The sequence below is a fragment of the Amyelois transitella genome, chromosome 27, assembly GCF_032362555.1.
Source record: "Amyelois transitella isolate CPQ chromosome 27, ilAmyTran1.1, whole genome shotgun sequence".
Taxonomy (NCBI): Eukaryota; Metazoa; Arthropoda; class Insecta; order Lepidoptera; family Pyralidae; genus Amyelois; species Amyelois transitella.
This window is the reverse complement of record NC_083530.1, coordinates 2,387,349-2,411,109: the sequence shown is the minus strand read 5'-3', so window position 1 is coordinate 2,411,109 and position 23,761 is coordinate 2,387,349. Positions and strand designations below refer to the sequence as shown.

The following is a 23,761-nucleotide window of genomic DNA, read 5'->3' as shown; positions in this document are numbered from 1 at the left end:
TGAATCTCAATTCTATCATTAAGCCAAACAGCTGAGTGCGGCCTATCAGCCTTTTCAACTCTATTGGCTCTGTCTACCCCGCAAGGGATAAAGACGTGATTATATATGACTACGACTAACTGCCAATCAGTTAGGTACATAGTTATTTAAATTCTAACCGATACCACAACAGAACTTACGTTCGGCCTTCGTCAAAACTCAAGTTGCGAAGTTGAACCCAGATATCAATCAAATCCCAACATCATTTGTCAGAAGTAGCGAAATAGTTTGGTAACCCTTCTGTTTGTTTGTTTCGGGAAATTCATTCATTCATTCGTATAGTCACGTCTATATCCCTTTCGGGGAAGACAGAGCCAAGAGACTTGAAGAGACTGGTAGGCCACGTTCAGCTGTTTGGTTTTATAATGGAATTGGGATTCAAATAGTGACAGGTTGCTAGCCCATCGCCTAAAACAAGAATCCCAAGTGTATAAGCCTATCCCTTAGTCGCCTCTTACGACATCCATGGGAAATGAGATGGAGTGTTCCTATTTTTATTTTATGTTGGTGCCGGGAACCACACGGTACGGAAAATGGTCGCGGTTTTTTGATTTTTTCTTAGTTCAAGTAACTGCGTCTGAGGTTTCGGTACCGTGGAAATTTCGGGACGAAAAGTAACCTATTTGTTATTAGGTCCCCGGCACCAATTGAAAAAAGAATAGGACCACTCCGTCTGTTTGTTCATGGACGGAGTAAAGGCGACTAAGGGATATGCTTATTAATTTGGGATTCTTCTTTTAGGGTAACAACCTGTCACCATTTGAATCTCAATTCTATCATTAAGCCAAACAGCTGAGTGCGGCCTATCAGCCTTTTCAATACTATTGGCTATGTCTACCTTGCAAGGGATATAGACGTGATTATATATGAAAGGCTACATTAAGCTGTTTGGCTTAAGATGGAATTGAGATTCAAATAGTGACAGGTGAATAAACAATCGCCTACAAGAAGAATTTCAAGTTTATTAACTTTTCCCTCCATACTGTATCGATATATCGATAAAAATACTATCGTTTACCAGTTACTTGTTCCAAGTACGAGTGAGGAACTTCGCAATTTCCTACTAACTCGCCCTTAGAAAGGAAACGGGCCGTGGAAAGTCCTTTGAGAAATTTAAGAAGGCTTCTGTCTATAATACATACTTGGTTCCTTACTTTCTTCGATAAAGACTTTGGCGGAGCTTTTCAGGCTTTTTATCGAACAACTACGTTTCAAAATCATATTATTTATCATATTTGCCGTGTGGTTCCGGCACCAATAGGATTGCCGTGTGGTTTTCGGTACCAATAGAAGAAAGAATAGGACTACTCCATCTCTTTCCCATGGATGTCGTAAAAGGCGACTAAGGGATAGGCTTATATACTTGCGATTCTTCTTTTAGGCTATGGGCTAGCAACCTGTCACTATTTTAATTTCTCAATTCTATCTTTAAGCCAAACAGCTGAATGTGGCCTATCAGTCTTTTAAAGACTGTTGGCTCTGTCTACCCCGCATGGAGTGGTCCTATTCTTTTTTGTATTGGTGCCGGGAATCACACGGCACATTTATTTGTTTGTATGTTGTATTTTCGCGCGTTATCTTTTGAAGCAATCTTCATGAAATATTGCGTATATATAATAAAAAGTCTGGAGAATGACATAGGGTACTTTTCATCCCTGTAAAAACTATAGTTCCCTTGTAATTTGCGAAAAACCTGTATCCTTTTATAATGGAGCTAAATTCGCGCGGACGAAAAAGCTGCGCGTGAAAGTTATTTTTTTTTATATTTGATCGAAAAATTTTAAAACACTGTTCCACGAATAGTCAAAGGGAAATAACTCTCCAACACATTTGCAGCGAAAACATAAATATTTCGCACTATTTTTCTTTGACAAAAACTGCCCTTATTTTGCACAAGCTTTGAGCATTATTTTGTAATACCAAACAAAGCAGTAAATTGTGAAGAATATTTTGTTTCATTCACCCTCTTATTTGTTTGTGAATGTCTAAAATTACATTGTTTATGAATTCATTAATTAAATTCCCTTTATTACAAACTAGAGTAACTGTACGCCTACATAGAATGAAAAATCTCGTTAATTACCGTTCCCGCTAGAATTTCGGGAAACTCTACCTTAGTGCCATAGAGGGATCTTCTTCACCTCAATCCGCCTATTGGCTCTGTCTATCTCGTAATGGACGAGGATGTCATGAATAAGTTATATCAGGTAATCCGTTGAAATGGAGTTGCCACAATTTTTGTTTTAATTATTAATGTTTATTCTTAAAACCGGCCGCAGAAGTAAGTCAATAAACGTTGTTTTTTTTTAATTAAAAAAATGCGGCGGGGCGATCAGAAAGGAATTTTACAATATTAATTCTATCATCGTCGAAAAAAATGTCGAAACATTTCTATTAAAATACGAATATTATTATTTAATTATTATTTAAATACTTTTTTATCCGAATGGACACTCCTGCCTTCTGCGTGACCGATTTCCATGAATTTTCGTAATATTGTAATGAGAAGTACACAATTATCATTCATTTGGGAAAAAAGTGCAATTGTCATCGCGCGTGCTATGCCACGTTTGCTGATCACTGTAATTTCAAATATAATGGATCAATTTGAAAAGAGTCGGGAGTTTGAATCTGGCATCAATTGTTTATTAATACATACATACGGTCACGTCTATATCCCTTGCGGGGTAGACAGAGCCAACAGTCTTGAAAAGACTGTATGGCCACGTTCAGATATTTGGCTTTATGATAGAATTGAGATTCAAATAGTGACAGGTTGCTAGCCCATCGCCTAAAAAATAATCCCAAGTTTGTAAGCCTATAAGATACGACATCCATTGGAAACAGATGGAGGTGGTCCTATTCTTTTTTTGTATTCGCGCCGGGAACCACACGGCTTTAAACCAATAAATAAGCAACAATACCAATCACACTTACCTCGTTCATATAATTCCAGAGCTGACACGCCCGCACAGGACTCAGTGGCTTGTAATGATTCCCGAATGTGTACATGTAGAACAGCCAAGGTGCCGGGAACAACATCGTGAACATGTCGCACAGGGCCATAGCCATTAGCACCACATTGGTGGGCGTACGCATGTGGCGGCGTGACAGGACCACCACGATAAGGGTGTTAGCGACTGTCGTTGTAGCTAAGAGGAATGGAGCGATGTAGCTGGAACAATAGATGATTATTACATACATACATACGGTCACGTGTATATCCCTTGCGGGGTAGACAGAGCCAACAGTCTTGGGAAGACTGAACGGCCACGTTCAGCTGTTTGGTTTAATGATCGGAATTGAGATTCAAATAGTGACAGGTTGCTAGCCCATCGCCTAAATAAGAATACCAAGTTTGTAAGTTTATCCTTTAGTCGCCTTTTACGAGATCCATGGTAAAGAGATGGAGTGGTCTTATTCTTTTTTGTATTGGTGCCGGGAGCCACGCGGCCATAATTATTGAAGAGAAAAATCATTGGAGATGAAAGTTGATAATTTTTCGTGATTGGATGTGTAAACTGAATCTATCATATCCAATACGGGTTCGGATGAGAGTCGCTTCGTGTAAAAACCTGACTCACCCAATCCAGGATCCATGGTCAAAGACATGTCCCGGGCTCCTCGCCAGAGTGGTGAGGATGTAACCGGGACTAATGCCAGAAGGAAGAAAGAATTTTTCATAACATTGACTGTTTATGTTGATTTACTTAAATATATAAAATAAAATAAATGAATATCAAATATATAAGTAGAGAAGTAAAGGACACATTATACCGATTAAGTAAGCCTCGAAGTAAGTTCGAAACTTGTGTTATGAGAAACTAACTCAACGATACTATATTTTGTAATAAATACTTATATAGATACCTTATAATACCACAAACTTAACAAAAAATTATAAGGTAATCTGAAAAATTCTTATATCAAATAAATATTAATCATCTTATAAATCTAAATTCCATTTACGTGAATTTCGTTCCAAATTTTATATTAGGTATGACGTTACAATTCATGTATTAAATTAAAGAGATAATCAAATTACACAAAAGATCTAATTATCTCGCCAACAAGATTTAATATCAATTAAACTGACAAGAATTATAATGAAAGTTGAAATAACTTTTAGGGAACTCGTAAAACAATAAATTTCCTATTAAGCAATTACTTAACTACCAAAAATGGCGGCTATTAAAAATCTTGACCCCATAAAAATTAATTTAAAACGATCATTTATCATCTGTGCCAGTTGCACGGCTTGAGGTCTGAGATTTGAAGTTCAAATTTGGAATCTTCTATTTATAATATAACGACAATTTTATTGGGAATTTGAATGCCGGCCGCCAAAGAGTGTTGTACTAGATTTTTTTAATAACGAGTATAATTAAAACTTTTTACAAAATTTGTGTTTATCGACTTTTTATGCTTTTACATAAATGAGGATTTAGTAAGTGGTTGTGGATAAAAATTACTGTTACATTGAAGACTGTTACAATACCGGTATTAGAGAATTTTACTTCTTCATTTCTTCCTTCTTCCTGACTTTAGTCTAGGTTACATTCTCACGTCTCTGGAGAGAAGCTCGGACAGTCTCATTAACTATGATCCTTATATAAGTCAAGCTTTTAGGTGAAGCGACTATAATCTGACCTCCGCAAATTTTCGGGAAACGAAAACCACATTGGAATATAATTCACAGTTCACACATCAACATGCCTGAATGTGCAGGTTTAACCACGATGTTTTCTCTTACCGTAAGAGCAATGGTTAAATCAATAATACTAATAATTTACATAACTCCGAAAAGAGTTGGCTGACTGACGCTCTAACTGACGAAGATTAACTAACTGACTTTATGACTATAGTAACGAACGCTAAGAAACTGAAAGTTATGTCTAGTCTATGGTTATAAAAAATTGTTTATAAAAATAGTTAACTTACCCATACATAGGCTCCGCGTAATTGATTGGAAATTCACATGTGACATTCAAATAAACGTGTGAATGATTTGAACTGCAATAATCGTCCGTTGTAAAATTAGAATATTCCGGAATAATCGTTTGGTTGTCGAAATAAGTGTAATTGTTGATTCTGTCGAATTCTTCATCTCTCACTAATTTCGTTCTATTTTCAAAATAGTCCGCCACCCAATCTCGATCTTGTGCCGCCATTTTGACTATCTTGTCTTTGTCATATTTATTGTTTTTTTTTTTTATTTCGCTGCCGCCGCTGAGTTGTCTGTGGACAAAAGAGAGATAATCTCTTAATACAATTATGAATTTTTAATTTTTCTCTGTTATGCCATATGTATTGTATTTTAAATTGTATTCTCAACTTTTGATCACAAGATTTGAAGTCGAGCCAAAGATAGGCTAAAACACATTTACATGCCGTCAGAAGGTTAAAAATATACCTATATTTTTAGGTTAAAATCTAGAACCTAGAGGTTAAAATCTTACCTCGATCAGGTAACCACGTGTCTTTTCTTCGTTATGTACATTATATTAGTTTGAGTGCTAACCAGAGCTCTTACTTTAAAGGTAGGATTCGAACCTGCACCTCAGTAACGGGCACGTTTTTAAACCGAACACCATAATCGCTCGATTGATTCTCTCTCCAAAACATATACATATATCAACTGTAAACAATTATCCGTCAGTCCCAATTAAAATTATGTTAAATAATGTTATTTTATGTTTGCTGACGTGTTAAATTGATACCGACGTAGCCCCCGGTAAACAAGGATGATGCGACATTGAAGTGGAAAATTATGGCCGGGGTTTTGTTGAATTATCCATAATTGAAGTATTTATTGAACAGCTAACTTTTTACCGCAGTTCCGCCTGGAGCGTATCTATACTAATATTATAAAGCTGAAGAGTTTGTTTGTTTGAACGCGCTAATCTCAGGAAGTACTGGCTCGAATTGGAGAATTCTTTTTGCGTTGAATAGACCATTTATCGAGGAAGACTTTAGGCTATATAACATCACGTTGCAGCTATTAGCTGCGAAAAAATAATGGAAAATGTGAAAAAAAATAGTTATTTTTAGGAAAGTGGTTCTAAAATTTCTACAAAATATTAACATATTCATTGTCAAACATTACAATTCGTTCATTTATTGTTTGAAATAAATTTATAATATCTCTCTCATACAGAACGGCAAACTTAACATTTTGAAGGTTGAAAACTACTACCTTGATATGTATTATATGTAGATGAGTAATACCAAAAAAAAAAATACCTCTTTACAAATTTTATACGTTCCTTTTTACGCAAGAAACCCTAAAACACATCAAAAGGGGAATTAAATATTATGTGACGTTCAGGGCAATATCGGAAAATAAATTTCCTATATTCAGCAGAGAAGGGCTTCGTTTCTGTATATTTTAACCTACTTAAAAAAAAACCGTGTGGTTCCCGGCACCAATAAAAAAAAGAATAGGACCACTCCATCTCGTTCCCATGGATGTCGTAAAAGGCATATAAGGGATAGGCTTATTAACTTAGGATTCTTCTTTTAGGCGATGGGCTACTTGAATATTAACTATTTGAATCTCAATTCTATCATTAAGCCAAACAGCTGAACGTGGCCCATCAGTCTTTTTAATATTGTTGGCTCTGTCTACCAAGCAAGGGATATATGTAGATGTGATTATATGGATGGATAGATGGATTAAAAATTAAAGATAATAAATTATTAATCTATTGCTTCTATTAATTCTATTAATCATATAAAAAATCATCAAATTAAGTTTTTCCAATGTCCTTAAAGTTCAGATATCGGTCAGTTACAAAAAAACTCAGTAGGTGTAAAAAGACGCCAATTAAATTACTAAACTTATGTTAGTTTTAGTGTCAACTGGCTCTATTTTAGTCGTCTAAAAGCCACATGGTTTTATTAGAACTATGAGCGTACGTCACAAATTAGATGCATTTTATAGAGACAATATTAACTAATGAACATCCTGTATTCAAGATGATACTGAACCGATGCGATGACTGAACACCCAACGACTTTTAAGAAAGCATTAGTACTGGATCAGTTTTAACAAAAGAATAGAAATATTTTTTGGACGACGATAGTGCGTCCTCGGAACCTCCCGCGTTAAGAAATTCCTGTCAATTGCGACTGAACGACCATGCCGTGTGGTTCCCGGCACCAGTAAAAAAAGAATAGGACCACGCCATCTCGTTCCCATGGATGTCGTAAAAGGCGACTAAGGGATAGGCTTATAAACTTGAGATTCTTCTTTAAGGCGATGGGCTAGCAACCCGTCACTATTTGAATCTCAATTCTATCATTAAGCCAAACAGCTGAACGTGGCCTATCAGTCTTTTCAAGACTGTTGGTACTGTCTACCCCGTAAGGGATAAAGACGTGATCAAATGTATGTATGTATTGCGACTGAAAAACAGGTAAGTTGCCTGGTTATAATGCGTGTGGGGCGAAAAGGCACAGGTTCGAATCCCACCCCGGCTTTGTACCAATGACTCTTTCGAAGTTACGTAGAATACTAACCGCTGCTTTTACGGTGAGGGAAAACATCGCGAGGAAACCTGCACATTCAGGAAATCGGATGTGTAACCATGATCTCTAGTACCTGCCGTACCGCGATATCTAATACATACATATGGTCACGTCTATATCCCTTGCGGGGTAAACAGAGCCAAAAATCTTGAAAAGACTGAATGGCCACGTTCAGCTATTTGGCTTAACGATAGAATTGAGATTCAACTAGTGACAGGTTGCTAGCCCATCGCCTCAAAAAGACTTCCAAGTTTGTAAGCCTATCCCTTAGTCGCCTTTTACGACATCCATGGGAAAGACATGGAATGGTCCTATTCTTTTTTGTATTGGTGCCGGGAACCACACGGCATATCTAGTACCTAACTTAGAAGTCGTTTCAGACTAATTACACCGCCAGCTCTAATCAGCTAATGCCTCGCTACGCCCTGCTATACGATTTACTATTTACCCCCTAATGAATAAAGTCGTTAATTGATTGCTAACTTGTCCTACTTAGATAGGGTTGGTTTCACCAATTCTCAGAGGGTTTGTACGTGGTCACGTTATCGTAAAAACGTTAGAGCATAACTCGTTATAACGTTTTGTTATAATTGGTTAAGTGAGATCGTTTCAAATGTTTCTAACACAAATTTGCATTATAAGATCAAAGAACGTAGAGATAGTTATAAGTATGTATGTATAACTCCCGTGGTAATTTGTGGATTAAAGTACCCAATGTGTTTTTTCTAAGTTATATTCTACCAGTGTACCAAATTCCATTAAAATTTGCCTAGTGGTTTTTTTCGTGTGGTTTTTAGCACCAATAGAAAAAGAATAAGACCACTCCATCTTTTCCCCATGGTCGTCGTAAAAGGGAAAGGATTATAAACTTGGGATTCTCCTTTTAGGCGATGGGCTAGCAACATACCACTGAATTTTAATTGTATCATCAAGGCCAACAGCAGAACGTCTTGTTTCAAGACTATCGGCTCTGTCTATCCCGGAAGGGATATAGACGTATTATATGTAATGTAGATTTTTTGTGAAAGAGTAAAATCTCCACATCCATAAACTTTTGCATGTATAATATACTATTAGTAGGATTTGTCAAATAAAATCAGTGTGGTTCCCGGCACCAATAAAATAAAGAATAGGACCACTCCATCTCGTTCCCATGGATGTCGTAAAAGGCGACTGAGGGATAGGCTTATAAACTTGGGATTCTTCTTTTAGGCGATGGGCTAGCAACCCGTCACTATTTGAATCTCAATTATATCATTAAGCCAAACAGCTGAACGTGGCATATCAGTCTTTTCAAGACTGTTGGCTCTGTCTACCCCGTAAGGGATAAAGATGTGATCATATGTATGTATGTATGGAATATTCTTCTACTCACTGGTGTTAAACTACCTCTCTGGAGGGGAGCCCGGGGTCCACCTTAAGACCATAATCCTGATTTATGTAAGTCAGGTTTTAACACGAAGCGACTACCGCCTGACCTAAGCAACTATTGTGGGGAAATCTTACACATATTGGATCATGATTACACATCCAGTTGCCTGAATGTAAAGTTTACCTCACCGTAAGAGTATCATTTAACGAGCGTCGTATTTTATTATATAAAACATATTTATTTATTTATTATATTATAGCTAATATATATATATATATTTTAGCTTGAAAGCTATTCAATACACGTAATTCTAAAATTCCTGTTGTATAATGAAATTCTGTTTGTTAATAAATCGATACCTTTTGTGTTTGCCGAAGACAATGGACAAACAAAATATTGTTTTCCGGGAACCAATCACCGATTGATTTGAATTCCAGGACGTAACCACGGGCGGAATGTACTGCTTGCAAAAAAATTGATATCTATACTAATATTATAAAGCTGAAGAGTTTGTTTGTTTGAACGCGCTAATCTCAGGAACTACTGGGTCGTATTGAAAAATTCTTTTTGTGTTGAATGGACCATTTATCGAGGAAGGCTTTAGGCTATATAACATCACGCTGCAACTATTAGGAGTGAAGAAATAATGGAAAATGTGAAAAAAACGGGAAATATTATTCATCCTTGAGGGCTTCAACGATGCCCAAAATAACTATTCCACGCGGACGAAGTCGCGGGCACGGCTAGTTTTAAATATATATCGAAGTGATAAAATGCAAGAATAGACAAAAGAAAATCTGTTACGTGATGTGCGTTGTAAATATTCTGTACATATAGTCACGTCTATATCCCTTGCGGGGTAGACCATGTTCATGGTTTGGGCGAGCCAGGTTTTTACACGACTCCCATCTGAATTCCGCAACCTTTGCAGGGGAACCTTATCCAGAAACATGATGCGAGAAGAGAAATTAGAAATAAACAGCTTAACATTGCAAATATAGCTTTTGACAATTTTGCACATCCTACATAAATTAAAACGTCGTCTCTATAAAAATAACTCAACGTCGAAATTTCTCCTATGAATATTCAGGAATTTTATTAATGACGCATTTAATCGTTAAACTTCGGAAATAATGTTATAAAGGGTATTAAATCTTCGTTATTAATTTATCAAGCTTCGTAACGGGCGGTATTTTGTTCATACTAATATTGAAGTGAGGAACGATTTGTATTTTTGTTAGTAACTCATGAACTAAGCTTTCTTAGCGGAAGAAAAATATGTATAGTGTATACTAGCTGTTTACGTTGTAAAAGTAAATCAAGGGAAAGGCTAATTAATTGAACGTCGGTGGTCGAATCGGTAAAGGTTGATATGCGTGATGCGCAAAAAGGCACAGGTTCGAATCCCACCTCGGTCATATACCAATGTCTATTTTCGAAGTTGTATACATTAGTTTGAATACTAACCGATGCCGTGTGGTTCCCGGCACCAGTAAAAAAAAGAATAGGACCGCTCCATCTCTTTGCCATGGATGTCGTAAAAGGCGATTAAGGGATAGGCTTATTAACTTGGGATTCTTCTTTTAGGCGATGGCCTAGCAACCTGTCACTATTTGAAACTCAATTTTATCATTAAGCCAAATAGCTGAGAGTGGCCTATCAGTCTTTTCAACACTGTTGGCTCTGTCTACCCCACAAGGGATATAGACGTGATCATATGTGTGTATGTATGTATGTACTAACCGATGCTCTTACTGTGGGAAAATATGGTGAGGAAACCTGCATATTCAGGCAATTGTATGTGTAACCATGATCGATCCAATACGGGTCAGGTTCCCCTGCAAAGGTTGCGGAGGGCAGGTGGGAGTCGTGTGAAAACCTGACTCACCCAATCCAGGATTCATGGTCAAAAGCATACCCCTGGCTCCTCCCCAGAGTGGTGAGGATGCAACCGGGACTAAAGCCAGGAGGAAGTAGAAGGAAAAGGCTAATAAATTTGGGATTTCTCTTTGAGGCGATGGGCTAGCAACCTGTCACTATCTAAATCACAATTCTATCGCAGCTGAACTTGCGCTTCGACTTTACCAAGTTTATTGGCTCTGTGTACCCCGTAGCGGGTAAAGATGTGATACTATTTCTCTGTATGAGCGAACCCGCGGGCACAATTTAGTTCATTACAGGTGTATCTGACAGCGTTCTTTATGTAGATTTTTTGTGGAAGAGTAAAACCCCCACATCCTTAAAATTTTGCATGTATAATATTATTAGTAGGATTTGTCAAATAAAATCAGTTTTTAAACACTTGACATATTCTTGTGCCGTGTGGTTCCCGGCACCAATAAAATAAAGAATAGGACCACTCCATCTCGTTCCCATGGATGTCGTAAAAGGCGACTAAGGGATAGGCTCCTCCCCAGAGTGGTGAGGATGCAACCGGGACTAAAGCCAGGAGGAAGTAGAAGGAAAAGGCTAATAAATTTGGGATTTCTCTTTGAGGCGATGGGCTAGCAACCTGTCACTATCTAAATCACAATTCTATCGCAGCTGAACTTGCGCTTCGACTTTACCAAGTTTATTGGCTCTGTGTACCCCGTAGCGGGTAAAGATGTGATAGCATTTCTCTGTATGAGCGAACCCGCGGCGCACAATTTAGTTCATTACAGGTGTATCTGACAGCGTTCTTTATGTATTGCCTCGAAAAATACTCCATTGTTATCGGAATATTTTTGTTTTGCCATTATTGTTATTATGAGAAATATACGCATCAATGGAGGGTATTTACAAAATAAATGTTAAACAGAAAATTATCCATTATTTCAAGTTGTCATTCCATATAAATTTTTGTTACTTCATTCATTTTTATCACTCCATCTCTATCCAGTGGATGTCGCAAAATGAATATTATCACTCCATCTCTTTCCCGTGAATGTCGTAAAAGGCGACAAGATTTTATACTTGGGATTCTTCTTATAGGCGATGGGCTAGCACTATTTGAATCTCAATTCTATCATCAAGTCACATAGCTGAACGTGGCCTCGGTTTTTTTTTCAAGACTGTTGGCTCTGTCTGCCCCGCAAGGCATAAAGACGTGACTATATGTATATACGTATGTATTACGGAGACTTCATTGTCCGTTCGTGTGTCTGCCACTAGGCTCTTTCTAATGAATCTTGATAGCTACACTGATTAAATTTTTGCAGATTTTGTGAAAAAAGATGGTACGGAACGCGTAGTGCGCGCACGCTACTCGGACTTGGCCAGTTTTAAGATTGTATTGTGTTCAAGCTTATTATTTCTCCTACATCACGTCTTGACCATTTCGCTATAAACTTTTACTCCATTAAAGGAAATAGGCGGGAGGGAAGATGAATCAATTCTTGAAATCTGCCACGGGGAACCTATTATGATTGCTTGTGTTTTGGTGAGCTTATCAATTAGCCCGTGATCCCTGCTTCATTTGGATTTATGAGACAAATCGCCATTGATGCCGCATCCCTTACGGGGTAAATAGAGTCAACAGTCTCGAAAACTAAAAGTCTATTTTTTGATAACCGAATCGTATCTGTACTTTATTTAATTTGAGACAGAGATATTGACTTGTGACCTCGAATCGGTATTACAAGCTTATTACGGAAACGTGTGGCTGTAACACGAGTATAATATAGTCATAGTCATAATATATAAGGATAGTATAGAGTTACGATACAAATAGTTATAAGGTTAGGTTAAATTGGTGTGGTTCCCGGCACCAATACGAAATAAGACCACTCCATCTCTTTCACATGGATGTCGTAAAAGGCGACTAAGGGATAGGCTTACAAACTTGAGATTGTTTTTTTCGAACTCACTCGTCACTGTTCGAATCTTAATTCTATCTTAAAGCCAAATAGCTGAATGTGGCCTATCAGTCCGCTCAAGACTGTTGGCTCTGTCTACCCCGCAAGGGATATAGAAGTGGTTATATGTATGTATGTTAGGTTTAATCAATTTTTCATGGATAAATATATTTATTTATAATTCGATCTCAACTACTATAATAATTATGAAACTAAGTTTTTTTGTATATATATATATATACTAGCTGTGCCAGCGACTTCATCCGCGTGGTATAGTTATTTTGGGCATCATTGAAGCCCTCAAGGTTGAATAATTTTCCTCGTTCTTTTCACATTTTCCATTATTTCTTCGCTCCTTATAGTTGCAGCGTGGTGTTATATAGCCTATAACCTTCCTCGATAAATGGTCTATTCAACACAAAAAGAATTTTTTAATTCGAACCAGTAGTTCCTGCGATTAGCGCGTACAAACAAACAAACTCTTCAGCTTTATAATATTGGTATAGACTAAGAGTCTGGAGTAGAACATAGGGTACCTTTCATCCCTTTAATAACTATAGTTCCCGAGGGATTTGCGAAAAAACTATGTATTCTGTTGTAGGTGGCGCTAAATTTGTCGCTTTTTTTGGGTTACATTTAACTTGTTGCTTTATTGTTGTTCAGCTTGTTCAGCTGCATGGCTTAATGATGGAATTGAGATTCAAATAGTGACAGGTTGCTAGCCAATCGCCTACAAGCAAAATTCCAAGTTCACTAGCCTTTCCCTCAGTTGCCTTATACGACATCCATGGGAAAGATATTCTATTCCAAATTACACATCTACACTAATATTATAAAGCTGAAGATTTTGTTTTTTTGAACGCTCTAATCTCAGGAACTTCTGGTTCGTATTGAAAAATTATTTTTGCGTTGAATAGACCATTTATCGAGGAAGGCTTTAGGCTATATAACATCACGCTGCAACTATAAGGAGCGAAGAAATAATGGATAATGTGAAAAAAACGGGAGCAATTATTCATACTTGAGGGTTTCAATGACGCCCAAAATAACTATTCCACGCGGACGAAGTCGCGGTCACAGCTAGTGTAACTATAAAATTGTACCTAATTTGATCGGACCTTATAATAATCTGTAGATTGGATAAGCTGAGCTGTGGCAATTGGCACGTGTAACCAAGTTTCTAAACCTAAACTTGTGTTAATAAATAATGAGTAAATAAATCTTTCAGGTCAAGAGTACCCGAGCAGTTTATGCCGTGTGGTTCCCGCCGCTTTAGAATACAACACTTTTAAAGTTGTATTACGAAAATGGAAAAGTTGTGAAGTGGTTCATAACTTTCCCATGGATGTCGAAAAAGGCGACTAGGGTTAAGGCTAAAAACTTGGAATTCTTGTTGACGGTGGGGTAGCAACCTGTCACTATTTGAATCTCAATTCTCGTAACGAAAAGGCCACGTTCAGCTGTTTGGCTTTTTGATACAGTTGAGATCCAAATAGTGACAGGTTGCTTGCCCATCGCCTAAAAGAAGAATCTCAATTTTATAAGCTTACCCCTTAGTCGCCTATGGCATCCATGCTAAAGAGGTGGAGTGGTCCTATTATATTTTGCTACTAGCTGTGCCCGCAACTTCTTCGTGAAACAGTTATTTTGGGCATAATTGAAGCCCTCAAGGGTGAATAATTTCCCCTTTTTTTATATTTTCCATTATTTCTTTGTTCTTTATAGTTGCAGCGTGATGTTATATAGCCTTAAACCTTCCTCGATAAATGGTCTATTCAACGCAAAAAGAATGTTTCAATTCGAACCAGTAGTTCCTGCGATTAGCGCGTTCAAACAAACAAACAAACTCTTCAGCTTTATAGTATTAGTACAGATTGGTGCAAGGTACTAAATCTCATGTTACAACGATAACTTCGACAGTTCCATGAATTCCATATAATTAAACGTTTGTGGTATAATCCGGCAGTAATTTTGGCGGGTCCAAAATTTTAATGAATTATAATTGAGCAAACAGCGTTACCCGGGACAAGTTCGTAATAAGATCCTTTGTGCTAACCTTAACTTTTATTCTGTTATCATTACCAGTCCCGCCTTTATTTATTTATTTATTTAAACTGTACCTTTGACGGCCTCTGTGGCGCAGCGGTAGTACGCTTGTCTGTGACACCGGAGGTCCCGGGTTCGAATCTCGGCCAGGGCATGATGAGAAAAGAACTTTTGCTAATTGGCCTGCGTCTTAGATGTTTATTTATATATGTAAGTATTTATTATAAAATATAGTAACTAAGTCGTTGAGTTAGTATCTCGTAACACAAGTCTCGAACTTACTTCGGGGCTAACTCAATCTGTGTAATGTGTCCCGTATATTATATTTATTTATTGTTTTATTTGTACTTGACTGTACAAAATACAAATGTATAGCACAATTGGCGGACTTAATGCTAGAAGCATCATCTACCAATCCACCATTGGGTCTGACAGAGAATCTTAAGTCAGGTCAAACTAAATAAATATACACATACATAAATATGGTCACGTCTGTATCTCTTGCGGGGTAGACAGAGCCAACAGTCTTGAAAAGACTGAAAGGCCACATTCAGCTGTTGGGCTTATTGATAGAATTGAGATTCAAATAGTGACAGGTTGCTAGAAATTCTGTCAATCTATCGTCCCTTTACAAAACTTGTATATTTCTAAACACAAAGCTTTAGTTAATCACCGAAAGTTTGGCAAAAAGGCTTCCCCTGACGCACCGAGAATTTAATAGCGACAAACATGTCGAAGTAAGTAATTTACAGTTCCATCAATTAAAGGTTAGTGCACGCTTTGAAAATTAAGTGGTCGTGCTAGTGTCGTGCTTATATAGTTTTTGTATCGATGTTTATTGTGACTAGTGATGTTATTTGTAACTTTTTTAGTTTTAAAGTCTTCGTTGGCTTAAGTCCTGGTTGTATCCTCACCGCTCTGAAGTGGAGCCCGGGGTAAGTAAGCCTTTAACCATGGATCCCAGATTGAGTGAGTCAGGTTTTTACACGAAGCGACTCCCATCTGACCTCCGCAACTTTTGCAGGGGAACCTAATCCGTATTGGATCGATCATGGTCACACATCCAGTTACCTGAATGTGCAGGTGCCTCATGATGTTTTCCGTCACCGTAAGAGCATCGGTTAGCATTCAAACTAATGTAGGTATAACGATTTGGAAATTGGCGTGTTGGTTCCATATGTGGTCTAAGGGTGCACAAAGAGGGGATTTCTCGAAATACTTGTGGAGTTATTACCTCAGTGGTTCTCAGTTTGACCTGTTAGTGCATTTGTTTGTGCGCGATTATCTCGCGTTTCGTTTTTGATACGTATTTCAGGAAAATGTTTGATAAACTTAGAAGAAGATTTTAGGACTTAAATCGATTTAAAAAAAAGTGGATTTCAATTAGAGGCGGTTCTCTTTTTACAAAAGTTATAGTATATGTGCGCAGGTGTACTCTGATGTATTATAAAATTACAATTCAATTTACGCATATCATGTATACGAAATTTAATATCAAACAAGCCTCGAGGCGAACTTGTCACTTCAAATGTGGTTTCTGATGTATACGAGGGTAGGTGGGAGTAATATTATTAGCTACTATTCCTATAACCGCATTTGTGAAGAGGTCTATACATATTTGTGACAATTGGGTCGCAGGTTCGAATCTAAAGAGATTAAAATCTTTTTTTTTATCAAAAGAACATGATTATCTTATTATGAAAGGTCTATGATAGAAAAAGGTAAAAATTCCCGTTTTTTTATGCGTTGAACATACATACATATGATTAAGTCTTTATTTTATACGGTAAAGACAAAGTTAACAGTATCGAAAAGACTGAAAGGCCGCCTTCAGCTGTATGGCGTTGAGATTCAAATACTGACAGGTTGCCCAGCGCCCAAAAGAAAAGCTCGATAGCAAATAACAATCAAAATCAGCTTACGGTGAGGGAAAACATCGTGAGGAAACCTGCACCCTCAGGTAACTGGATGTGTAACCACGGATCTAATGCGGGTTAGGTTCACCTGCAAAGGTTGCGGAGGTCAGACGGGAGTCGCTTCGTGTAAAAATCTGACTCACCCAATTTTGATGTCCATGGTCAAAGGCATACCCCGGGCTCCTCTCCAGAAAGGCGAGGATGCAACAAGGACTAAATCCAGGAAAAGAAAAATGTAACATGGCTTATTCAATTATGTCAAGACAAGGAGTCTGAAAATAATAAATCAAATCAGAAAACAAAGAGCCCAGCGAGACTCTAACAAAAAAGTAATATTATGATAATTCTGAAAGGAAAATATACCGTCTGTGGTATTGGATACGAGTAATTATGTATGCCAAGGTTTTTGCCGGAAACCATGGAAAAAAATGTGTCGTGACTTGTAAACATACGTGTTCAAATTTTGAACGCACGCGCGTGTAATGTGACAGAAATAATACATTGTTTTAAAGTTTTCTGTTAAATTAAAATTGTCTTCTTCTTCAGCATATTTACTCTCCGCTGGGCATATGCCTCTTAAATATATAACATACAACTAAAGCCCAAGAAATACACACACAATCTTAGAATAAAAAATAAACTTAATTTAATAATCCCCAGAACCAACTACTGAAAAAAGACGATAATATTTGAGGGAGCACAGCTGTACAACAAGTTGCCTAATGAACTAAGAACAAGTATGAGCATAAATTTATTTAAGAAAAAAACTTAGACTACACATCGCGACCACTACCATATAATTAATTTGTGATATGTAAATATTTTTGATGTACCCTACTCATTTCATTTTAAGGGGAATGTAATTTCTTTATGAGAATATTATTTAAACCTAATATCTTTCCACACAGTTCGATCAAAGGTTTCTCTTGCCCAAGTTGACCCTTAAATGCTTTTTATGTTATCGTACCAGCGGCGCTAACAGTTTCCAGCTCTTGGTGTCCATTCCAAGACTTATATCCTCGATCGACCGTCTCCAAGTCTGCCATGGCTACCTACGTCCAATACGTAAGCTCGATTATGACGATGTTACGGATTTCGTACGGAGTATCCAACATGTATAAATACGGGACAATTTACACAGATTGAGTTAGCCTCGAAGTAAGTTCGAGACTTGTGTTACGAGATACTAACTCAACGATACTATATTTTATAATAAATAATTATAAAGATAAACATCCAAGAGACAGGCCAAATAGAAAAAGTTATTTTCTCATCATACCATGGCCAGGATTCGAACCCGGAATCTCCGGTGTCACAGACAAGCGTTCTACCGCTGCGCCACAGAGACCGTATGAACGGCCTAAAACAAATTCCGTTCCCATATATTTCAATATCGCTCCTTATGCTGTAGAATTGTAGATATCTTGATAAAGCTAATGGCTCTGGGAGTTACACAGCCTAATTGATGTTCCTAATTAATATAAAGCGGAATTAATGGGCTTTCCTCGTGATTTTGATGGGATATTATGGAACCCTATCGGTCGCCGTTTCATCTGGCGACAATGACTGACTGACTGATTTTGAAAGGCCTTACAGATTGTTCTAAAATATGATAAGGGCTGACACTTGCCCAATCTCAATTCCTTCATTTAGTCTTCAGCTGACCGTGGCCTTTTGGTCTTTTCAAATTTGACAGCTCTGTCTACCTCTTTCAGAGATAAAGACATGATTATATGTATGTATGTTGTGACATACATATAATCACGTAATAATAAATACAAAAATATAGTCATTTTTTGTTTGAAAAAGTATACCCCCAAAGTTCACCTACATAATTATATACATACATCGTCAAACTCTGATAGGAACTTGAAGATATGAAGGTAACTTCCAATTTAACAGACTTTATGAAATGCCCAATGCATCCCCTTCCCACGGATGTCGTAAAAAGCGAGTAAAGGGACAGCTTTTACCATGATTCAGTGTGTAGATTCACTATAGACATCGCGGAGGTCGGACGGTTATCGTTTCGTGTAAAAACCTGGCTTATCCAATCCAGGATCTTTGCCAAAAGGCGCTCTCCAGATCCTCATTAGAGAGGTGAGGCTTTGACCAGCATTAACGCCAGGAAGATTAATATGTCACATTGAGACCATCCAATCAAAAAACCAAACCAAAAATAATAGGACCACTCCATATCGTTCCCATGGATGTCGTAAAAGGCGACTAAGGGATAGGCTTATAAACTTGGGACTCTTCTTTAAGGCGATGGGCTAGCAACCCGTTACTATTTGAATCTCAATTCTATCATCAAGCCAAACAGCTGTGCGTGGCCTATCAGTCTTTTCAATACTGTTGGCTCTGTCTACCCCGTAAGGGATAAAGACGTGATCATATGTAGGTATGCATGTATGAGACCATCCTCCGTTTTCGACGTCGGCTAAAACGTCAATAATTTATTGCTAAAATTACTTTATACAAAGACATTGTGAAAGGCAATGACATTAATGTTGTAACAATTTTCTTCTGTAATTAATATCAACTTCCTTCGATATGACAAGAGTTCGAACGAGGGGAGGCCGGGGCGGGGTGAGGGGGAAAGGGTAACCGCTCTTTTATAAGGACACAGATATATTGCGGCGTCCAATTATGAGGCTAGAAGTGACAGTGTCACAGATAAGATAATCTTTGTAAGGCGTAATGGAAATCTAACTTTTTCTGATTTGGATTTGGATGGAATTTGGATGTTTATCTTTATCCCCTTGCAGGATAGACAGAATCAACAGACTTGAAAAGGCTGAAAGGTCACGTTCGGATTTAAGGCTTTATGATGCAATTGAGATTTAAATTATGACAGGTGGGTAGCCCATCGCCTGAAAGAGGAATCCCAAGTTTATAAGCCTATCCCTTAGTCGCCTTTTACGCTGTCCATGGGAAGATATGGAGTGGTTGGTGGAAAAAATATGAAATTAGTACCGAAGTTTTATAAAAGATGGCGCTGAAAATAATTGCGAGGGTTTTATACTAAATATTGAAAACTTTTTCTATGGTTTCATCACTAGAAAAGGCCTACAGGCTTCACTTGGTAAAGTAGGAAAGTGTACACTTATATTTATACTAGCTGTGCCCACGACTTAGTCCGCGTGAAATAATCATTCTTGGCATCATTGAAACCCTCAAGGATGAATAATTTTCCCCTTTTTTCCACATATTCCTTTTTTTTTGCTCCTTGTAGTTCCTGCGTGATATATTATAAATGGTCTATTCAACGCGAAAAGAATTTTTCAAATCGAACCAGATGTTCCTGAGATTAGCGCGTTCAATCACACAACCTCTTCAGTTTTATTATATTAGTATACATTCAGGCACCATAACGAACGCCCACGATTATACGGCCATTTCCAGTAGTAATATGAATACGTCAATCTCATTTATAACGAATGTAATATGAAACTTGGCACCTTTACTTCATTAAGATCCACAAACCAGTTAATATTGAGCCGTATTACAATGCATCATGTTTCATTATCGGTTAACGAATCCCCGTTACGAGGAAGCTTAGAATATTTTCAATATTAGAAAATTTTTAATAAAGGTAATTTTTTGGGGTGTTACCAATGACTGGGTTTTAGTAGAATTTGGTTACATTGTAATATGACGATACATTCTTTATATACATACATAAAATCACGTCTTTATCCCTTGCGGGGTAGACAGAGCCAGCAGCGTCGAAAGAATAAAAGCCAATGATCAGCTTTATGGCCTCATGATGGAAATGAGATTCAAATAGTGACAGGTCGCTAGCCCATCGCCTACAAGAAGAATCCCAAGTTTATTAGCCATTTCCTTAGTCGCCCTTTACGACATCCTTTAAATATATCATCATACTTTATCTCTTCATTCTTCTTCTTAAGAACAAAGAAGTCAGAGCCAATAAGTCACACGATCTGAACGCTAGATTTATGAAGATTGTACGAGTATTATTTTAAATGGGTATATAAATTGGGCCGTGTGGTTCCCGGTGCCAATAAAAAAAAAAGAGTAGGACCACTCTATCTCGTCTCCATGGGATAGCATTATAAACTTGGGATTCTTCTTTTAGGCGATGGGCTAGCAACCTGTCACTATTTGAATCTCAATTCTATCATCAAGCCAAACAGCTGAAAGTAGCCTATCAGTCTTTTTAAGACTGTCGGCTCTGTCTACCCCGCAAGGGATATAGGCGTGATTATATGTATGTATGTAAAAAGTTAATTTATATATTTTTTTACTCTTTTATTGAAAATATCCGCGGCAATTCAATTTAACGGGTTTTTTTTTATAAACGCGGGCGACGTCGCGCGTCACATTTGCAATGTAGTGCGTAAACATACAATTTACGTTTCACATTCCAGCATTAAAAGGAATAAAATCCCACGGGACACGTTTACAGGGCAAACAGAAAGATTAAACACTACTTTGTAAAAAATTGTAAAATTTATATGACGCTTGGGAATACAACTATGTCATCTACATATAACAAAGTTCTAAGTGAAAATATAAACCGTAGAATTTACAAAGTAAAACATGTCTTTCGACACTTTAGGATACATACATATAATTCAATTCAAAATTCAAAATTCATTTATTCCTTTTAACAAGTGCAGTACAAGTGTGTAGCAGGGTCTCACCATTTAAGTTTACAAAAACCTGTGTTAGGTGAGATCCGCTCTTCAAAAATAATGGCATTACATGCAAAGTTTAGATATTATATAATCACGTCTATATCCCTTGCGGGGTAGACAGGACCAACAGTCTTGAAAAGACTGATAGGCCACATTGAGCTATTTGGCTTAATGATAAAATGTATATATATATATACGAGTAATGTAGGTATGTATGTATGTATACTAGCCCGTCGCCTAAAAGAAAAATCCTTAGTTTATAAGCCTATCCCTGAGTCGCCTTTTACAACATCCATTGTAAGGATGAAAGTAGTAAAAGGCGACTAAGGGAATAGGCGTATTCATTAAGCACAGCTTTAACCGTCATCCAGTGTGGGTTCCCTTGCAAAGGTCACGGAGGTCAGACGCGAGTTGCGCCTTCTTCTTCAACTTAGTAACTTCGTCCTCCTGACTTTTATCCCAGTCACATCATCATCTGTCTGGAGAGGAGCTCGGGGTGTGGTTGACCATAATCCTGGGTTTTTGGGTAAGTCAGGTATCCAACAATCCAAGAAGCGACTCCCGTCTGACCTCCGTAATATGTGCAGTGCATGGCAAATCTTATCTACCCATATTGGATCATAGTAAAATCACTTGGTTAATATGCCTATTCCCTTAGTCAACATTTACGATGTCCATGAAACAGTGATATAAGTGGTCCCTATTTTAAAGACGAAAAATTTTAATTCTGTAAGTAGCTCATGTATGTTTCTAGTGAAAATGACACGTCTACAAAATTAACTTTGTCAGTGTCGTTGACACTTGAAAACAGTGCACTGAACGAGGGTCCCGACCGGATCTTCCTTGCTCTGTGAAAAACACGAACACGGCACAAATCTAGTTACACGTCAAAGAGAACGCCGAGGCGCACATAACTTATTTTTGTAACGTGGGTTAAACGGGTTACCTGATACTTTGAGTAAAGTTCAGATCGCTATTTTGAACTATGTATCTGAACAAAATTAGCTTTAGGTACTATTTGTTACTATCTAAATTCTGATATAATTCACAGAGGTAACTTTTTTAGATGCCGTGCGGTTTCCGGAACCAATTAAAAAAAAAAGAATAGGACCACTCCATCCCGTTCCCGTGGCTGTTAAAGGCGACTAAGGGATTCTTCTTTTAGGCGATGGGCTAGCAACCTGTCAATATTTGAATCTCAATTCCATCATCAAGCCAAACAGCTGAACGTTGCGTTGATCAGCCTTTTTAAGACCGTTGGCTCTGTCAACCCCGCAAGGTATATAGACGTGATAATGTGTAAGATGTATGTAACTTTATAAACTTAGAATTTATTAACTTTTTCTTAAATAGAAAGTTAGTAATAAAACGACTGCATACCTATTTACATACATTCATATAAGTCACGACTTTATCCTTTACGGGGTAGACAGAGCCAAAAAGACCGAAAGGCCTCGTTCAGCTTCATGGTCAAGGAATTAAGATTTTTGCTATGACCTCAATCATAAAATTAATACTACAACTATTATTAACCTTGTTTTATTACCTTGTTGTAATAAATTAGAAAAAAAATCATGAATCAAAAATACAGGCAAATAACCGTTTTTTCACAAAACAAGGCAAATTTGAGGCAACCTCTTTCGCTATTGTTATCACCTTATCGGACGGGGGTTAAATTGAATAATTTCTTTATCCAATTCACCTTTTTGTTCGCGTCTTATATCCGATTACGTAAGTAGTTTTGTTTACTTAGAAGGGCCAGGCTGAAGAAATCAGCCTGGCCCTTCTAAGTACATATATATCGCCACGTCTATATCCATTGCGGGGTAGACAGAGCCAACAGTCTTGAAAAGACTGAAAGGCCACGATCAGCTGTTTGGCTTAATGATAGGAGTGAGATTCAAATAGTGACAGGTTGCTAGCCCATCCCCACAAATTTTCAAAGCTAAATTTCACTTAAACTAAAGTCAAAACTATAGTACAATTTACACTAAGTCTAGATTAAGACACAAACTATGTAGTACTAATAATTCTGCGCTCAAACTTCATGCGATCTCAGTCGAAACAAGGGTAATCTCTGCCTACGAACTCAGCTCAAAATACGACGATAGCCGAGTTAGCAAGTTGGATTGTGCGACCATAGTTGCATATCGTCCTCTATCTATTTATGTGTTAACTTAAATGTGAAGTCAAACTTAACCTATTACAGTTTATGCAATGGGAGGTAAAGTGTCGCTGGTTGAATCGATAAGGTCTAAAATGCTGGATACGTACATATGTACATATGTATGTACTAGCTGTTGCCCGCGACTTCGTCCGCGTAAATTTCGAGTTGAATCTTGATCGTACGGACAGACA

General features: G+C 37.5%; 1 protein-coding gene across 1 annotated transcript in view; it reads right to left on the bottom strand.

The window, feature by feature from the left end:
- Positions 1-23,761, bottom strand: part of LOC106142168 (sex peptide receptor) — an 80,878-nt gene that overhangs the window by 14,221 nt on the left and 42,896 nt on the right. The window contains exons 3-4 of the mRNA XM_060952075.1: positions 4,981-5,277; positions 2,977-3,214 (exon numbers count right to left, since the gene is read on the bottom strand). Coding sequence (XP_060808058.1) covers positions 2,977-3,214; positions 4,981-5,210 — 468 coding nt within the window. The 5' untranslated portion in view covers positions 5,211-5,277. The remainder of the gene's footprint in view (positions 1-2,976; positions 3,215-4,980; positions 5,278-23,761) is intronic.